This window comes from Mobula hypostoma, chromosome 23 (genome assembly GCF_963921235.1).
Source record: "Mobula hypostoma chromosome 23, sMobHyp1.1, whole genome shotgun sequence".
Taxonomy (NCBI): domain Eukaryota; kingdom Metazoa; phylum Chordata; class Chondrichthyes; order Myliobatiformes; family Myliobatidae; genus Mobula; species Mobula hypostoma.
In genome coordinates this window covers 50331282-50350511 of record NC_086119.1, presented here as the reverse complement: position 1 = coordinate 50350511, position 19230 = coordinate 50331282, and the positions used below count along the sequence as shown (strand labels likewise).

Genomic DNA, 19230 nt, shown 5'->3' with positions numbered 1-19230 from the left:
TCATAAATCAAAGTATTGAATATAGGAGTTGGGATGTTATGGGGTGGTTGTATAAGACATCGGTGAGGCTAAATTTGGAGTATTGTGTGCAGTTCTGGTCACCTAACTATAGGAAGGATATCAGTAAGTTTGAAAGAATGCAGAGATTTACTAGGATGTTGCCGGGTCTTCAGTTGTTGAGTTACAGGGAAAGATTGAACAGGTTAGGACTTTATTCCTTGGAGCATAGAAGAATGAGGGGAGATTTGATAGAAGTTTACAAAATTATGAGGGTAGGGGAGGGAACGTTGACTCGGCCCATGAGGCCTGCGTCAGGCATTTTCATGCCTTACAAGGTGCAGACTGGAAGTCTGTGTAGGGCACCACTCCTCGCACAGACACTAGAGCAATGTGTGGTTAAGTGCCTTGCTCAAAGACACATACACACTGCCACAGCTGAGGCTCAAACAGCAACAGATAGATCACCAGACGAACGCCTTAACCACTTGGCCACGTGCTCAACACATGTGAGGGGTATAGACACCGAGTAAATGTGAGTAGGCTCTTTCCACTTAGATTAGGAGAGATAAATACGAGAGGATATGGCTTTAGGGTGAAAGGGGAAAGGTTTAGGGGGAACTTCTTCACCCAGGGTGGTGAGAGTGTGGAACAAGCTGCCATCTGCCATGGTAAATGCTGGCTCACTTTTATGTTTTAAGAATAAATTGAAAAGATACATGGATGGGAGAGGTCTAGAGGGTTATGGACTGGGTGCAGGTCAATGGGACCAGCAGAATAAAGTTTCGGCACAGACTAGAATGGCCGAATGGCCTGTTTTTCTGTACTGTCGTGTTCTATGGTACTACAATCAGGATCAAAGATTTCAAATTATCGAAGGATAGCTGCCCTGGACAGCAAGGGCAAATTTGATAATTTGTTACCTAAAGGATTACAACACAAGAACCCACTGGATTATTATAGGTATTTCTATTAACCAATCCAAATATAAAATCAGTTATTTTCACAGCATGCACCTCACCAGAGCAGGGACTCCAACTAGTTACAGTCTATGCTAACATCTTCCATGAAAGGATTGTGGTGCACATCTTTGCTGGCAAGATGACATTTGGACAAAGTAAATTGTAAGGTGGGCGATATCTGCACAATGTTAGTTAGCTTAAGAGTGCAAGAATACACCAGGAATATAATGTGAAAAAATGAGTGTTATCCACCCATTTAAAATACTTAATTGGCATCAGTAATACTGCACAGAAATAAATCAGATGGCCAACCACATCCATGCAATACTTCTTGACCATCCCCACTAATTCCAATTGCCCACGTGGGATCTGTATCCCTCCATGTTACGCCTATGCTTGTTTAAACGTTATTATATTGGATTCCATCATCTCATCCAACAGCAAATTCCAGACATCAACCATAATAAACAGAAATTCTCTTTAAAATATTTTCCTCACCTTAAACCTATGTTATATATAGGAAATGGTTACTGTAAATTGTCACACAATTAGGCTAGGTTTAAAATTAGGGGTTGCTGAGTGGCACAGTTCAAAGGGCCGGAAGAACCTATTCCACACAGCATCTCTAAATAAAATAAAAATACTGTGTCAGCTTCAAACTTAATGATACCTCCTCCATGAACATAAGTTACTAACATGTATCATAAACACAAGTTCCAGCACTGTTCCCTGCAGTATATCGCTGGTCAGACTTCCAAACAAGAACTGCTACAAAAGTGTTTAACTTGTGAGCCGACTACAATGAAGGGACATGGCTGCAGGATAAATAGATTGGCTATTTAAGATTTAAAAGAAATTTCATCCCGATATGAATTTTTGTAATTATGCCCCACAAGGCTGAATGCTAACTCAAGTATATTCAAGGCCTTGTGTTCTCTTGGACTACCAGGGAAATTGATCACAGATCAGATAGGGAAAGTGAACAAAAGGTCAGAGGCCAGATCAGCCAAGATATCACTAAATAGCATGACTGTTGCAAACTACACCATGGATTTGACTTTTTTCTTGTATATCAACTTCCCCTTAAACAGGCCTTGCAGCAGGAATTGGGCAGAGAACAGAGATGACACAAAATACTGCATTTTTTTTAATACGAGGATGCAAATAATGGGCCACTTTGCATCAACAGCAATTTAATCCAATAAATCATTTAATACAGAAAACATCAGAATGCGAGTATTGTATATTCCAACTTCAGAAGTTCCCTGCAGGTGTACTTTGTTTTTACTTAAAATGAAAGGTTATTCTTTAGAAGTTTAAAAACCACAATGTTTGAGAAGTGGTATTTGTATTTTAACCACCTTAGATCTGCTGTGACAAAATAGATGTTTAAAAATTGATAGCAAACACAGACATAGCAGCAGCCAACACTACGCAGCCACTAGTGTTGGGAGGTTTGCAACACACGTGGAGCATTTCCATTCTGTACATATCAATACAACTGTCTACTTTCTGTTCTTCACAAAGTCCTCTCCTTTCTTTATGGAAGCCTTCAGTTCACTCATAGCTTCTGCGACAAGCTTCTCTTCGAAAGCAGATAGTTTACCTAGCCCAAGATTCTTCTCTATGCCATTTTTCTAGTGGGAGAAAAAGTAAAACACACCAACTTAAAACATTTTCTTACATATAATTTAGAAACAAACAATTACTCTACACTAAAATACAATTGTTTGTAAATAAATGAGAGCCCATAGTGAGGTCAAAGTCTATCTTATGTTAGCTGATCTCAGCTACAACAGTTTAGTCACGTTATCTCCATGAAAACAAAGGTGGAATTATGAAAATGGCAAAAACACAGGCAAGCTTCAAAGTCCACTTACTAATTGGAAGTCTACTGGAACACGTGTACCCATAAAGGTATGAGGAGAGATTTAAACACTACCGATTCCTTCCAGAGGAATTACCAATCACATAAGATTGGTCTTTTTGGTAGAGATCAGTGACAACAGAACTGTACATTTGAGAGTCACCACCTTTGGCTTGGCAGAATGCAAGATATTTGCAGGCTTAAAATTAGTCAAAAAGCAACCCTCTTCATACAGAATTGTTACTTTGCTTAGTGCTCAGGATGCATCACTAGGAGCATGAGCACTAATTGAATCTGTATCCAGAAGTAGTTAGAGCACGTTTTTTTTTGAGAGTTACTAACCAAACAGTTAAACTAGCAACCTGGTGCTAATCCTAACCACTACATTGGAGTGAGCTGCTGTGCTAACAAGGGCAATTGAGGGAGAAAACAGCAGGTTCTATCACACCCAACTGAAAGTGATAAGAGAACAAAGGATCTGGTTGTCTGTTAAGACAAACTGGTGGTATTAGTCCCCAGCAATTACCTTCACTCACTGTGCTGTTCAGATTACCGTCTGAGCCCACATCTTGCTACTGAGGAGCTATCTAACACCAATCCCCACAAGCAATCTTCTCCACACCATCACCTAGTACCAGTGGAAGCAGGAGTTCAGCCCAGGTTCTCAACCCGAGCAGATCCCTTTAAAAAAAACAAATTCACTTTAAACAAAGAAGGAAAGGAAGGGTTGTGCATCAGTGTTCAGACTGGAGTACCATAATGAACTCAGGAGTGTTTATATGGAATAGAGCTCCATCCATGAACAAAGTTAAGTGGAATTGTCTGGCTTGCTCCACTATTACAGATTAAAATAGAGATGGAATTTCAAAAATAAGATCTAATTTTTAGAGTTATTAAAACACCCAAGTTCTTAATGTTTTGGCCATTTACAACTTACAACTGGGAGGAAAGGATTAAACGCTGAACAACCCACCCAGATTGAAAGTATACAAACTCACCCCAAGTAGTAAAGGTGTAGAGAAGTATGGAGATTCAGTTTCTTCAGAGCGGACAAATGCACATTCCACTACACCTTCTTTACCATTCATAGCATCCAAGAGTGAGAAGGCAAATCTGGCACCAGCATAAGCCATGGACAGAGTGGCAGAACCTAACATCACACAGGAAAAAAAGCAGCACATTGAACATCTACAATGCATAGTTAGTTATCACACAAAACAAATCTGTTTCCCAGTTAAATAAAGAGCAAGAGTGAAAAAAAAATGGCACACAAACAATGGCAATTGTAAATCAAATTTCACGAATTTAGTAACCTCCATTGAGAGGGTGCTTCTGTCAGTAACGTTACAGGTAGTGATTTAAAGGAAACATGTTTGATGTTAAGTGTCCAATTACCTGGGTTTTAGTTAATGCTGCCATTTGGCATGTACTTCTCAAATTCCCAGCTACTAAAATTTCAAACCTTGATGAACTGAAGCACTCTTAATGCTGACAGATATAATAACGTTCTCAAACCTCACCCCTTCAGGCAACAATTCCAGTAGCATATGCTCACTTGCGAACAGAAAGGTGTCTCCAGAGACCTCAACCTCAGAGAAAGATGTTTCCAAGAGAAGAGATAAAAAAAAAGGGCAACTAAAGATCTGGCCAAAAAGACAAGGATTTAAGAGAGCAAATTATGGGGGCAAGGTACTCAAGTCCTCAAAAGCAAAAGATGTATTACAGATGTGACCATGTTTTGAATGAAGGTGAAATGAACTGTATCAAAGGAAGCCATTTACAATACAGGTTAAGGAGCATTACAGGCTGCTGAGTAATTTAGTTGGAATAGGGTTGAGGGGAGGATGGGTGGGTCAGCGTAACAAGGATAGACGGAAAAACTAGAAACTCCTTTCCAATTATTATGGGGAAGCAGAGGATGAAAGCAGCAGAGACAGTTCAATAGACAGGCTCAAACTTATTGGCATGTCTCTGGTCTTTGAGGGGTGAAGGCTTAAGGAAATGAATGCAACACCAAATATTACTTTTGATCTCCAGGATTATCTTAATAATTTGTAATGTTTAAAATTGCCATCAATAATACTGAAAATTTAATCACTGTTGTAAACACCACATACAATTTAAGCCTTATCTTCAGTGCTCATTATGCGACCGAATGGCTACAAATCTAAACTTGTATGCAATTTAACCAACAGCAAAAGCAGCCCGATCAGCCAAGTACAAAAAGGCAGACTCTTGGCCTCAGTCTAGCTCATTATGATTGTGCATTTTATCGTTAACCTGCCGTGCACTTGTTTGGTAGCTTTTACACTTTATTCTGCATTGTTATTGTTCATGTTCCAGGTCAATGCACTGTGGAAAGATTTGATTTGTATAAAAACTATGCAAAACAAGCCTTTCACTGTATCTTGGTACATGTGACAATAAACTAATATCAAAGTTTAGAACAGGAAACACAGACCAAATTCCACTGTGGATAATAGGACAGGGATTTTTTTTGTACAAATGGCAACAACAAACCTGCTCCAGCCTTGGCTTTGACCACCTCTGTACCAGCCTCTTGGATTCTTTCTGTCAAGGCTTGCAATTTATCCTGGGGGATTTCTACTTTAGGATTGCACTAAAACCAAAATAGAAATGAAAGATAGCAAATGGAACCAACTGTGAATAACTTATTAAATACACATTTAACTGTTTAAAAACAGCAAAACCATTGTCTTCAGATGGCCAGAAATATATTTTCTAGTTCCACAATTTAAAGAGAAAACACTTCCTTCAGGGTATAGTAGAATTACTGATAGAACTGGCTGACACAATATTGGGCAAGTGCATGGCATTTCCCATATCTTTATATCAGCAAAGGGAAAATGCATATGGTCAAGACACATGTAACTGGAGTGGTATGAAATGTTCTCAGCATTGAGCAGCATGCAACTGCTTCAACACCTCCATCTTCACAGCAAAGCTGTTCTAGGTGTATTCACTTCACAAATCTTCTAGCTTCCAATTCAAAATAACATTGGAGGTATAGTAGATTCAAAAACAAGATCCCTTGGAATTTACGTCAAGCAGAAAGCACATGCACAAAGTAAATAACTCACTTACGTAAACAAGGCTAACCAACACAAATTTGACAACTGATGTTCAGGGATTGAGCCTGATGAGGTGTCAGCAAAACAATGCCTGCTGCTTGCCTAGGGAGGAGCATACTGAGAAACTGGCTCAGAAGAAACAGCGGGAATGAAACAAGTATAGTCAACATTAACCTCAGGTTTTATCCATCTAGCGATTACTGATCAGCTAGTGATTAGTATGTGGAAGAGTACTAAATTAAATGGAATCAGTAAACAAGTTGTCTGGGCATTAATGCTTTCATGGGTTTTGTCACGAAAGTATGGTTTCTATTAATTAGGAATATTTTTGTAGTTACATCAATTTTTAATACAATGGATTTGATAGCAACATTAAATGTTTGCCGGATTTCTTAAAAATAATAAATGTAAATGTAGAACAGCTTCTCAACAGGAAGTTTCTAAAGTAGACATGCACAATGCTGGAACTACAAGTGCCTAAGGAATGCCACAGATAGGAAAAGAACTTAATACAGTAAATGAGTTCCTCAGGGAAATGTCCAAGTCCTAACAATCTTTAGCTGCTTTATCAATAATCAACAAACTCGTATCATGGGAAGATCATGAAGGGTGAACAATTAGACTGGGGAGACCAAGCAGATGTTCAAAATTATGCATGGCCTGGACAGGATGGATCCATTTTCTTTGGAAACCTCATCCGCTTAAAAGATACAGCAACAAACACTATATACTGCAAATTAGAAGTCCATGCCAAGTGTTGGGAAGTAAGAGTTTTACATTTGATTGGCAAACAGGATGAAATAATTCCATCCATTCGGAAGGATTTCATCATTCTAAGTGCCAACTAGCTAATAACTGTGCAAGTATTCCATTAATATGAAACTGTTCAGATAACATTCAGACATGTGACAAAGTCCTAAGTAGTTTTTGGATCACAGAATTATCAGGCATTAGCTAACTCCAATGAGTCCATTTAAACATCTGTTCTGATGTTCAAATGTATTATCAGCATTGAATTCCCACTATCAACATAATAAATCAATAACAAGAAACTTAATGACAGGCACTCAATACTGCGCTTTCAACAATAAACTAGATTAAATAAACTACTGCAAGAAACTCAAACTCCTCATTGCTTTCCAGCAGCTGCATGGAAAGCCAAAAGAATGATCGAAGATTCTACACTATAGAAGTGCAATGCCTATAATATTTAGAAAGGTCAACATCATCTGGGGCAAAGATGCTCATTTAACTAACACTCCATCCACTTTGAACATTTACTTCTTCCAACAGCACAGCATGATTGCATGGTGTACATCTACAAAATGCTCTGCAGCCATTTGCCAAGATTTCTCTAGTAGCATGTACATATGGACATTCCAGTTCCAAACCAGATTTCACAATACCTCAATTTCATCACTGGATCAGAATACCGCTCAGTGAAAGCACCTTCATGACAAAGTCTGCAGCAGTTCAAGGCAGCAACACATCACTTCATTCTCAAGGACAATCAGAATTGGCCATTTTGTTAGCCAGCCATGGTCACATCTTATAAGCAAATGGGGGAAAGAAGGCTAATGTCAAGCACCTCCATTCTTATGTCAAGATTCAGTTTTGACTTTTTAAAAAAAAAAAGTATTTTTATCCACAATAGTTTGGCAAAGTCACATGGGGAACTGGCTTTTTTCAAATTAATAGCCAGATCAGAAATGCTGATCAAGTCAACTAGTTCCCAAAGAGAACTCTGATAGGCCAATCAGATGGTTCACTGCTCTCAGCGATAGAAACAGGAACAAGGGTCGCTAGCCCCCGTACCCCAGAAACACACCTGAGCAGGGCGGCGGAGGTACAGCTTTCAGAATTAATTTCACTGGTGATTCATGGCAATCCACATAGCTTCCAAACAGTAATAAAAGAAAGATTTAACATTCCCTAAATTAGAGCAATATGTACAAAATAGCTGAGCCATTCACCGTTTTATCATCTCGCGCCTACTTACTTGAGAGATCAGAGGGATGATAGTCTTTCCAGCATGGCCTCCAATCACTGGAACAGATACTCGTGCGGGGTCAAGGCCCTGCAAAACAAACAGAAGCATTTGTGTTTTACCTTTACTGTTATAATGTGCAGATAGGACCAATTTCATTCAATTATGAAACCTTCAACCAAGAAAGCATTTTTGTAATCCTGGCATCTGGTATTCTGTTATCTAATTTTTACAGGTAACAGGTAATAAAACAAAAATAACTAGTTTGCATCACCTATTCAACAGATTTTGTTGCAAATCAGGTCCCCAATACCATTTATTATACCTAAATTTTGCTGCACAATTTTTTAGCATCTTCAATATTATATATTCAATGGATTTGTTTAGCCTGCAAGCGAGAGTTTATCAACATTTTACTTTAAACTTTAAGGGATGACATTGTATATTGCAATTTGAAGTTAATTATTAGACATATTACAATATAGCAAAGAATAAAGAAATGTAAGAACTTGCTCTACTTCTGAACATATAAACATGATGTGAAAATCCAAAATGCTGGCTGAGGTACACACTAAATATTTTATTTGGAGGAAAGGGGGAAAAAAACAAGCAGTTGTAAGAAAACTGCTGCCATAAATTAGTAATTTAAAAAATTATTAAACCCAGAATCATCTGAAATTCTTGATTTATGAAATATGTCAATATATTATTTCAAAGACTGGGCAAGAGAGACAAATCTCAACAGCATTTTAAGTTTAATTAGCCTGAAAATATTTAACAGGATGTTTTACTTCAATTTACCTCATTATGCCTTTGCATCATACTGTCAGCCTGCACTGCCAACACAGATTTCATAGCTATTCTGCATTGTATTACCTGAATGCACAGCTGTAATAAAATGGTTTGTATGGACAACATGCTAAACAAATTTTTCACTGTACCTTGGTACATGACAACAATAAACAAGTTTACAAGCACTCCTTTCAGCCAAGACTAACTTACTGTTTTTGGAACAAGGAATATAACAGTAAAATTTGGCTATTAACATTCAGGTCAGGGTTTAGGGACAGGGATGTGAGGGAATTAGAGGCCAAGCCAGAATCTAAGTTTTCGCTCTGCATTCGAAGGCCAATGACGTGCATGTGGGACATCCACAGTCAGATGTCAGGCTGGCAGAAAAATGTACCAGGGATCTGCCTGGTCAGTGAGTTCTGGAGTCGGAGCTCTGTGTGGGCATGAGGAAGGAGTTCCGATGCCCCTTGGGTTTGCAAGTCAGCAAGACTGGAGTTCGAGGTCCCGTCAGAATTCGAGGCCAAGTGTTTGATGAATCGGCAGGTCCTGGGATTTATGCAGAGGATCGAATTGGAAGTCTGCAAGTCAATACACGTTGACTGGAGCCGAGTACACAAATCTCAGTCCACTGGGTAAGTCAAGGCCCAATGTCTGCAGGTCTGGGTCTGAAGGCGGCTAGGGGATGGAAGTATGTCTTGAGGTTAAAGGACAGGGCATGTACAGTTGAAGTCAGACGTTTACATACACCTTAGCCAAATATATTTAAACTCAGTTTTTCACAATTCCTGACATTTAATCCGAGAAAACATTCCCTGTTTTAGGTCAGTTAGGATCACTACTTTATTTTAAGAATGTGAAATATCAGAATAATAGTAGAGAGAATGATTTATTTCAGCTTTTATTTCTTTCATCACTTTCCCAGTGGGTCAGAAGTTTACATACACTTTGTTAGTATTTGGTAGCATTGTCTTTAAATTATTTAACTTGGGTCAAATGTTTTGGGTAGCTTTCCACAAGCTTCTCACAGCAAGTTACTGGAATTTTGTTCCATTCCTCCAGGCAGAACTGGTGTAAATGAGTCAGGTTTGTAGGCCTCCTTGCTCACACATGCTTTTTCAGTTCTGCCCACAAATTTTCTATTGGATTGAGGTCAGAAAATGATGTCAAGTCTGATTCATCCTAGGGAGCAATTTCCAAACACCTGAAGGTAAGAAGTTCATCTGTACAAACAATAGTTGTTCGTCCATCGTACGTCGATGAGGATCTCAACACCATTATTGATAGGGTCAAGACTAGCGCGCGACTTGGATTTAAGTGAGGAAGAGTTGCGCAGCATCAGCCTCACTCTCTCTTCCCAATTCCCATCTGGATCCAGTGGCAAGACAGAGTTGAGACGGCTGGAGATGGGACTAGGTGCAGTGGATGACCAGGACGTCTTCTGTGTCTTGTCCTGCTCTACACGTTCCACGACGCTTGCAGAGACTGCCTTCTTGACCGTTGGACCTTCCGTTGGTCTCGTCCGCTCAATCCGCCGGAGTCTGTCTTCACATGCTGGGATAGGCAACTCCCTATCTCACCGAGGGTTTGAGACCCGTCAGCTATCCTCACCTGGTTTAGCCGGCTTGTCGAAGCCGTTGCCCGGGGTGTGGCTGCTGTCGCATGCAAACAGCTATGGGGAGCCACAGGTGAGAGCTGAGTGCTCTCACCTGTGGCTCCCCATAACAAACAATAGTACACAAGTATAAACACCATGGGACCATGCTGAGGAAGGAGACTTATTCTGTCTCCTAGAGATGAATGTACTTTGGCGTGAGAATTGCAAATCAATCCCAGAACAACAGCAAAGAAACCTTGTGAAGATGCTTGAGGAAACAGGTAGACAAGTATCTATATCCGCAGTAAAACGAGTCCTATATCGACATAACCTGAAAGGCTGCTCAGCAAGGAAGAAGCCACTGCTCCAAAATCACCATAAAAAAGCCAGACTACAGTTTGCAAGTGCACATGGGGACAAAGATCTTACTTTGTATCCATTAAATAGGGGCCGTGGACAATTCTGATTTGTTGGTGACAGACGTGAAAACACAGAGGAACATCTGGAGAAATTTCTGAATCCCCAGTTCGCTGCCGTTGTTACTGCGCGATCGAGAAATCTTCCAGAGGGAAGTCCCCAAAATCCCTGGTTTTGCCTGCTGCTGGCGACCGAGATTGAGGTAGAATTGTTCGGATAGAGATGGTGCTCAGTACTCAGTGTCGGAGGGCTGATCGGAGGTTTGACGTTTTCGGATGACTAAGAGTCAGACTGTGGTTGGGCATGGCAGGGAGAGTTTTCTTCCTTCTCCCGTCTGCGTGAGATGTGGGACATTTGAGAGACTTTGAACTTTTTACTGTGCCATGGACTGTTCTTCATCAAGTTATGGTATTGCTGCACTGTTGTAACTGTATATTATAATTATGTGGTTTTGTTAGTTTTTTTCAGTCTTGGATTGTCCTGTGTTTTGTGATATCACACTGGAGGAAATATTGTATCCTTTCTTAATGCATGCATTACTAAATGACAATAATAGAGGACTGCGTGTCTTCATAATCTAATCTAATCTAAATGTCCTCCGGTCTGATGAAACAAAAAATTGAACTGCTCGGCCATAATGTCCATTGTTACGTTTGGAGGAAAAAAGGTGAGGCTTGCAAGCCGAAGAAGCAACCGTGAAGCATGGGGGCTGGCAGCATCATGTTGTGGGGGTGCTTTGCTGCAAGAGGGACTGGTGCACTTCACAAAATAGATGGCATCATGAGGAAGGAAAATTATGTGGATATATTGAAGCAACACCTCAAGACATAAGCCAGGAAATTAAAGCTCGGTCGCAAATGGGTCTTCCAAATGGACGATAACCCCAAGCATACCTCCAAAGTTATGGCAAAATTGCTCAAGGACAGCACAGTCGAAGTATTGGAGTGGTCATCACAAAGCCCTGACCTCAATCCGATAGAAAATTTGTGGGCAGAACTGAAAAAGCGTGTGGGAGCAAGGAGGCCTACAAACCTGACTCAGTTACACCACTTCTGTCTGGAGGAATGGAACTAAATTCCAGCAACTTACTGTGAGAAGCTTGTGGAAAGCTACCCAAAACATTTGACCCAAGTTAAACAATTTAAAGGCAATGCTACCAAATACTAACAAAGTGCATGTAAACTTCTGACCCACTGGGAAAGTGATGAAAGAAATAAAAGCTGAAATAAATCATTCTCTCTACTATTATTCTGATATTTCACATTCTTAAAATAAAGTAGTGATCCTAACTGACCTAAGACAGGGAATGTTTTCTCGGATTAAATGTCAGGAATTGTGAAAAACTGAGTTTAAATGTATTTGGCTAAGCTGTATGTAAACTTCTGACTTCCAAGTGTGTGTCTGTAGAAAAGGACTAGTTTTGCCATTGTTGTTTTATTCCTTGTTGTTCATTGAGCACGTTATAGAAACATAGAAACATAGAAAATAGGTGCAGGAGTAGGCCATTCGGCCCTTCGAGCCTGCACCGCCATTTATTATGATCATGGCTGATCATCCAACTCAGAACCCAGCCTTCCCTCCATACCCCCTGACCCCTGTAGCCACAAGGGCCATATCTAACTTCCTTTTAAACATAGCTAATGAACTGGCCTCAACAGTTTGCTGTGGCAGAGAATTCCACAGATTCACCACTCTCTGTGTGAAGAAGTTTTTCCTAACCTCGGTCCTAAAAGGCTTCCCCTCTATCCTCAAACTGTGACCCCTCGTTCTAGACCTCCCCAACATCGGGAACAATCTTCCTGCATCTAGCCTGTCCAATCCCTTTAGGATCTTATACGTTTCAATCAGATCCCCCCTCAATCTTCTAAATTCCAACGAGTACAAGCCCAGTTCATCCAGTCTTTCTTCATATGAAAGACCTGCCATCCCAGGAATCAATCTGGTGAACCTTCTTTGTACTCCCTCTATGGCAAAGATGTCTTTCCTCAGATTAGGGGACCAAAACTGCACACAATACTCCAGGTGTGGTCTCACCAAGGCCTTGTACAACTGCAGTAGTACCTCCCTGCTCCTGTACTCGAATCCTCTCGCTATAAATGCCAGCATACCGTTCGCCTTTTTCACCGCCTGCTGTACCTGCATGCCCACTTTCAATGACTGGTGTATAATGACACCCAGGTCTCGTTGCACCTCCCCTTTTCCTAATCGGCCACCATTCAGATAATAATCTGTTTTCCTATTTTTGCCACCAAAGTGGATAACTTCACATTTATCCACATTAAATTGCATCTGCCATGAGTTTGCCCACTCACCCAACCTATCCAAGTCACCCTGCATCCTCTTAGCATCCTCCTCACTGCTAACACTGCCACCCAGCTTCGTGTCATCCGCAAACTTGGAGATGCTGCATTTAATTCCCTCATCCAAGTCATTAATATATATTGTAAACAACTGGGGTCCCAGCACTGAGCCTTGCGGTACCCCACTAGTCACCGCCTGCCATTCTGAAAAGGTCCCGTTTATTCCCACTCTTTGCTTCCTGTCTGCTAACCAATTCTCCACCCACACCAATACCTTACCCCCAATACCGTGTGCTTTAAGTTTGCACACTAATCTCCTATGTGGGACCTTGTCAAAAGCCTTTTGAAAATCCAAATATACCACATCCACTGGTTCTCCCCTATCCACTCTACTAGTTACATCCTCAAAAAATTCTATGAGATTCGTCAGACATGATTTTCCTTTCACAAATCCATGCTGACTTTGTCCGATCATTTCACCGCTTTCCAAATGTGCTGTTATCACATCCTTGATAACTGACTCCAGCAGTTTCCCCACCACCGACGTTAGGCTAACCGGCCTATAATTCCCCGGTTTCTCTCTCCCTCCTTTTTTAAAAAGTGGGGTTACATTAGCCACCCTCCAATCCTCAGGAACTAGTCCAGAATCTAACGAGTTTTGAAAAATTATCACTAATGCATCCACTATTTCTTGGGCCACTTCCTTAAGCACTCTGGGATGCAGACCATCTGGCCCTGGGGATTTATCTGCCTTCAATCCCTTCAATTTACCTAACACCACTTCCCTACTAACATGTATTTCGCTCAGTTCCTCCATCTCACTGGACCCTCTGTCCCTTACTATTTATGTTGGTGACACTTGTAAACTGCCCCCAGCACATCCGTGAGCGTACTGGTTGTTAACACAAACATATTTCACTGTTGACTGATGTACATGCGATAAATAAACTTGATTCTTGATCTTGAAATTGCTTCAAACTTGGTGCACACTTCCTAACAGAAATGGTTCAGTAAATATTTCTATTGTGGATAAATAGCACTTACAGATCCAATTTAGATGGAACTTCATTATTTAGAATACAAGTTCTTTAAATATTACATCAACAACTTGCACTGAAATTAGATTTCAACCTGAAACTATCCCAAACCAAATTAAAATAAAAGATAGTGTTATAGCCCAGAAACAGGTCCCCTGGCCCATCTAAAAAAAAGGGGTGGTATATTACAAATTGAAGATTAAACAAGCACCCAAGATTCCTCATTTTGGAAAGGGAAAAACAACAGTTGATGTATTCAATGCTCCCCCAAGACTAGAGCAGAATATTGACACCTGGTTGTTATCAGTTCATTCCCAGTAGCGCATACATCCAAAACATTGTTCAACACCAAGATGGATTAGACAAGACATTTTCAAAGTGCTAGTCTCTTTCAAAAGGAAATGTAGAAGTGAGAGTCATGTAGCACCGATTCACATCAAATGACAAACAATTTAAATAGCCAAAAACAGCCACGTTACCTGGTAGTCATTACGTGTGTGGAACAATAGAATCGTAGGTTTAAACACTAAATTTACATCCATCTAACCCAAAGTATAGATCATCTTTTTGTCACTTACCTTAAGCTCAGCAACGAAAGTGTTGGCTCTGACTATATCTAATGTGGACACACCAAAGATCTTGTTAGGGTTGTATACTCCAAGTTTCTTGAAAACTTCTGTGGTGATTGGTATTGTGGAGTTTACCTAGAAAAATAATAGGCTACTTAATATAGGAAGGAAAGAGAATGCCAAAGCACAAAATATTCTTTAACAATTTACAATGTTGTCCTCATTTGGATTATCTACACACTTTCTAGATTGACATCATAGATTAAAAATTAAACTAAATTTCAATTAGAATAAAAACTGCAGTTGGTCAAATCATTTACTTGCCTACGTCCAGTCATGTAAACAGTTTAAAGGATACTCAAGGGAGGCATTACTTGCTTGTCCAATAAGAATATGATATATACCAAGCTAATTCCTTTGATGAGAGATTGTCAAATTGCAAAGGGCTAAATAAAACCAAGCGTATTCTTCGTAATTCAAACTAAAGGGGACCTTATTTAAATTTACAAGATCCAGAAGGGGCACAACAAGGTAGATGTTGAGATATTTCCATGAGAGTGAGAACTTCCATCCAGGGGAAGGCTATTTAGTATTTTTACTTGCAGAGATAATGAATCTCTAGAGCCATTTGCCTGTGGTACACCGCACAGGGCTACAACACTGAAGAGGATTTCCTTACCTGGGGAACAAAAAAAATCCCGTAACCACATTATCTCAATAAGTTAAATTGTAACATCTAATATCATCACTTCCACATAAATTTAAGGTATTTACCAAGTATCTGTTCAAGGATCAGACAAGAATTGACACCAGAATGGGTTCAATGTTTAAATTATAATTGGTTAATGGAAATATTGCAAAAACTGGCCAGGATAATGGAATGCTACTTAATTGGTTGCATTGTGGTCTGAATGTGCATCTTTCCAATAAACTAGAGGGTAGTTCTGTGAACATGTTATTAAAATACTATTCCCAAATTAGCAATATTGCATTCAGCACAAGATAAAACAGAACGTCCTTTGAACAGCATTTTAGAATATCCTCATTGAGAGGCTATTGTACAATCAATTTTCCAAGACAAATAGCCCCATATCTACTCCATTTTTCAACTGGTAACACCATTTTCCCACCTCATATCCAAGATCCTGTCAACATCTAGAAATCAAATTTAGTTTAATTGCAAACATTACTGCCTTTTATAGTGGATAATTCTGGAGTCTTGTCTCCACTATAATACTTAATTTGCTACTTTTAAAGACATTATCAGCTGAAAGAACACACTCACAGGGTTGGAAATGACACAGATCATTGCCTCTGGACAATGTCGGGCACAAGCCTCAGTTAGATCTGCAACTATTGAAGCATTTGTGGTGAAGAGATCATCTCGTGTCATGCCTGCAAAAGTAATTTTAATGTTTACACTACATCATGAACTGATTAAATATTGCCATATATTTCTCACAAAGTATTTGTATTCACATTTTTAATAATATGTGCAATTTAATCCAATCTTTAAGCTTGAATACAGTAGAAACATTAGTTTAAAATACTAGAAAATAGGAGCACTAACTATATTTTAACTAAGATATCTTTTGAGAAAAGACAGCAATACATTTTTATATGGGTTACCTAATCTTAAAAGTAAGATATAGTACTATTTAACTGGATTTGAAGTGACACACATCCCCTCAGAGACACTCAAAATCCCCAGCAGAAAAATACATCGAGGCGATTCACGTACAATTTGCAAATTATGACAGTGAATTTGAATAAATATTTAAATGTATTACCCACCAAATAAATGTGCTGTGCACAAATCTAGTTAAAAATGAAATGCAGAGAAAAATATAGAACTGTAAAAACTGATTTAAAATGGGTCAGCAATTCAAGTGCGTTAAATAAAAATAATGTATTCTTTATCAATAGAAAAATAGATTCTTTATCAAAGAATAATAGAAATGGAATAATAACTGAAAATATTCTTATCTTAAAAAAATCAGGAAAAATTAGAAAAAAAATTAAAATGCAAGGTGGGTGTCATTATGGAAAGATAATGCTAGAGACAAAAATGAGGAATAAGTCACTCTATCACTCATGTACATGCTGCAATTCATTAAGATCCTGGCTCATTTATCTTGAGATCCACTTTTCTGCACCAACCCTATATTAACTCCAACTCTATTAATACCCAAACATCAATCTCTCAGTAGTAGTTTGAATTATCCACTGTTTACTTGAGTAGCGGATTTTAAAAGATTTTTTCCTTTTGGAGAACACATCCACCCTGGATGTCTAACCACTTGTTCTAAGAACACCAGCCAAAGGGAAGTCAGATCTATTTTGCTTCTAGATAAATATAGTTGGCAGCCATCGATCCCAGGGGATCATGGGTTTGCTCTTCTGGTGGACTGTATCCTCTCCAGGGCACAAGCCTGGGCGGGAAGATTTGAAGAAAAGGCTGTTGCCCGTGCAGCAGGTTCCCCCTCTCCACGTCACTGATGTAGTCTAAGTGGAGGGCAAGCGCCGACACAGCTTGGCTCCAGTGTCGCCTCAAAGGTTGCCAAAGTGCAGTTGTAAACAACATCAAACTGCCTAAGGGACCCCTCGCTCTGGATTTCTTCCTTGGGGTTTACGCCTGAAAGCTTTTCCCATGGGTGGATATGGCCGCAAGGTAGCGGTTGTTTAAAAATCAGAGATTTTACACAAAACAATTTAACATATGATCCATCAGCATTGCTTTACAGCAGGAGCTCCCAAACTTTTTTTATGCCATGGACCAATACCACTAAGGGGTCCATGGACACCAGGCTGGAACCCCTGATTTAAAGCTAATCAGTACTGGTGATTAACCTATTTGCTTCAAATTAGTTCAGTTGCACTGGAGAAATCAAAGACGCATTAAAGGATATATTAAAGCAAAACAAGTTCCTCATAGCAGTATGCTATATATGACCCATTTCATTACACACTTACTTTTTATACATCATTTTGAAGAAACCGTGTTTAGGCTTGAAATGTCTGCCCAGACAGAGCTGGAGCTCAATTAACCATGTATTTCTCCAAGATTTAAGTACGTACCAGGTTTCCTCGGCACTCCGGCAGGTATAACCACCATTTCACATCCTTTTAAGGCAGCAGGCAACTGTTCAGCACCCAAATAACCTGGGCAAAAACAATTTCAGTCAGTACTATATCATTTAGAAACAGATTGATAAAGACTAATTACATGCAGTGTTTAATGACCATAAAGCATTAAGAGAACCTCCACAGTTGTCTTGCAAATATAACCAATTTCGCAGTATAGCAAACATGCCAAACAATTTGCAACAGACAAGGTCTCACTTATTAGAATGTGTTGTTTTTAAAATGGCAGCTTCAGAACTGGCCATGTCTCAAAAGAGAATTTCTGCTCTTGTAAACTAGCATATAGGACATTTCATTGCTAATAGAGGGCAGACAGGCTTTTAATTTAGTACTTCATCTCAAATAAAGCTGCACCAAGATTCCCTGATAAACCGGAGGTCTATGAGAAAATTTTAAACTGTTTGGAATCAAATCTTGGCTGCAGGCAGAGGTTAATTAACTCCATCCCAGGGGTTCCTCAAGGCAAGCGCCCTTTTAACTATTTCAATTTTTTCTTCCATTAAATATATCATAAATGTGAAATTGCAGTACCACATACCTGCATACAAGGACATAAACAACAGTTTCATATATAGCTAGCATAATAAGCATTAATAGCTAGTAACACATTACCTGGCGCTAGCTGGCATATCATCAACCAAAGGAAGTCTGATCGCATATGCTTACATATCATCACCAATGCCACCACTATCACCATCTACCAATCACCAGAAGTACTGCACTGTAAGCATTGACTGCAAGAGTTGATCAAGGAGTACATTTCCCATAGTTACTCATCTTCTAACTCCACAAAGTCTTTCGACTATCAGCAAGAAAAAAAAGAGCAAGCATGAACAATAGACAATTTCACCAAGCCCTTCTGTCATCTACTAGGCACAGTACTGTGATGGAATACTTATCTAATTGCCTGAGTGAGTGCAGATCTAACACCAGGACAAAGCAGCCCAATTGACTAGTACCCACGCACCACACTAAATAAACATTACATCTATCATTGGTACCCATATGGGTAATGTATAGCATTTACAAAATGCACATGCCAAGGCCATTTTGAAATTTCTCATGATCACCACTATAGTAGTACTTCAGGTACACAGGGAACCCACTACTTGCATGTTCCACACTGACTTGGAACAATGTTTCTTCTCCAAAGTTGAAAACAAATTACCTAAGCACATATCTCACCATATGCAACTCGGATTCTTTTTTTTTTGTGGGCTTACTCAGCAAATCCAAGAATCATAATAGAATCAGTGCATCCAACAAGGCAGACAAAAGTGTGTTCGTAGATTGTGATAACACTGACAACTTTCTAGTACTGAGATGCAGTTAAAGCTATAGCCAAAAAAAAACATACATTAGCAAGTTTCCTCTTCAGAGCTTACACAGGAATAAACTGAAGCTGGATTGGACTATTTGACCCCTCATATCTGCTCTGCCATTCAACAAGATCATGCCTATTTTTTGTGTTG

At 39.5% G+C, this 19230-nt stretch overlaps 1 protein-coding gene across 1 annotated transcript in view; it reads right to left on the bottom strand.

Moving 5' to 3' along the window:
- Window positions 1–2096: 2096 nt before the first annotated feature.
- Window positions 2097–19230, bottom strand: part of mdh2 (malate dehydrogenase 2, NAD (mitochondrial)) — a 28247-nt gene continuing 11113 nt past the window's right edge. Inside the window, exons 3-9 of the mRNA XM_063031482.1 lie at window positions 17693–17776; window positions 15900–16009; window positions 14624–14749; window positions 7918–7995; window positions 5347–5446; window positions 3825–3976; window positions 2097–2596 (exon numbers count right to left, since the gene is read on the bottom strand). Coding sequence (XP_062887552.1) covers window positions 2465–2596; window positions 3825–3976; window positions 5347–5446; window positions 7918–7995; window positions 14624–14749; window positions 15900–16009; window positions 17693–17776 — 782 coding nt within the window. The 3' untranslated portion in view covers window positions 2097–2464. The remainder of the gene's footprint in view (window positions 2597–3824; window positions 3977–5346; window positions 5447–7917; window positions 7996–14623; window positions 14750–15899; window positions 16010–17692; window positions 17777–19230) is intronic.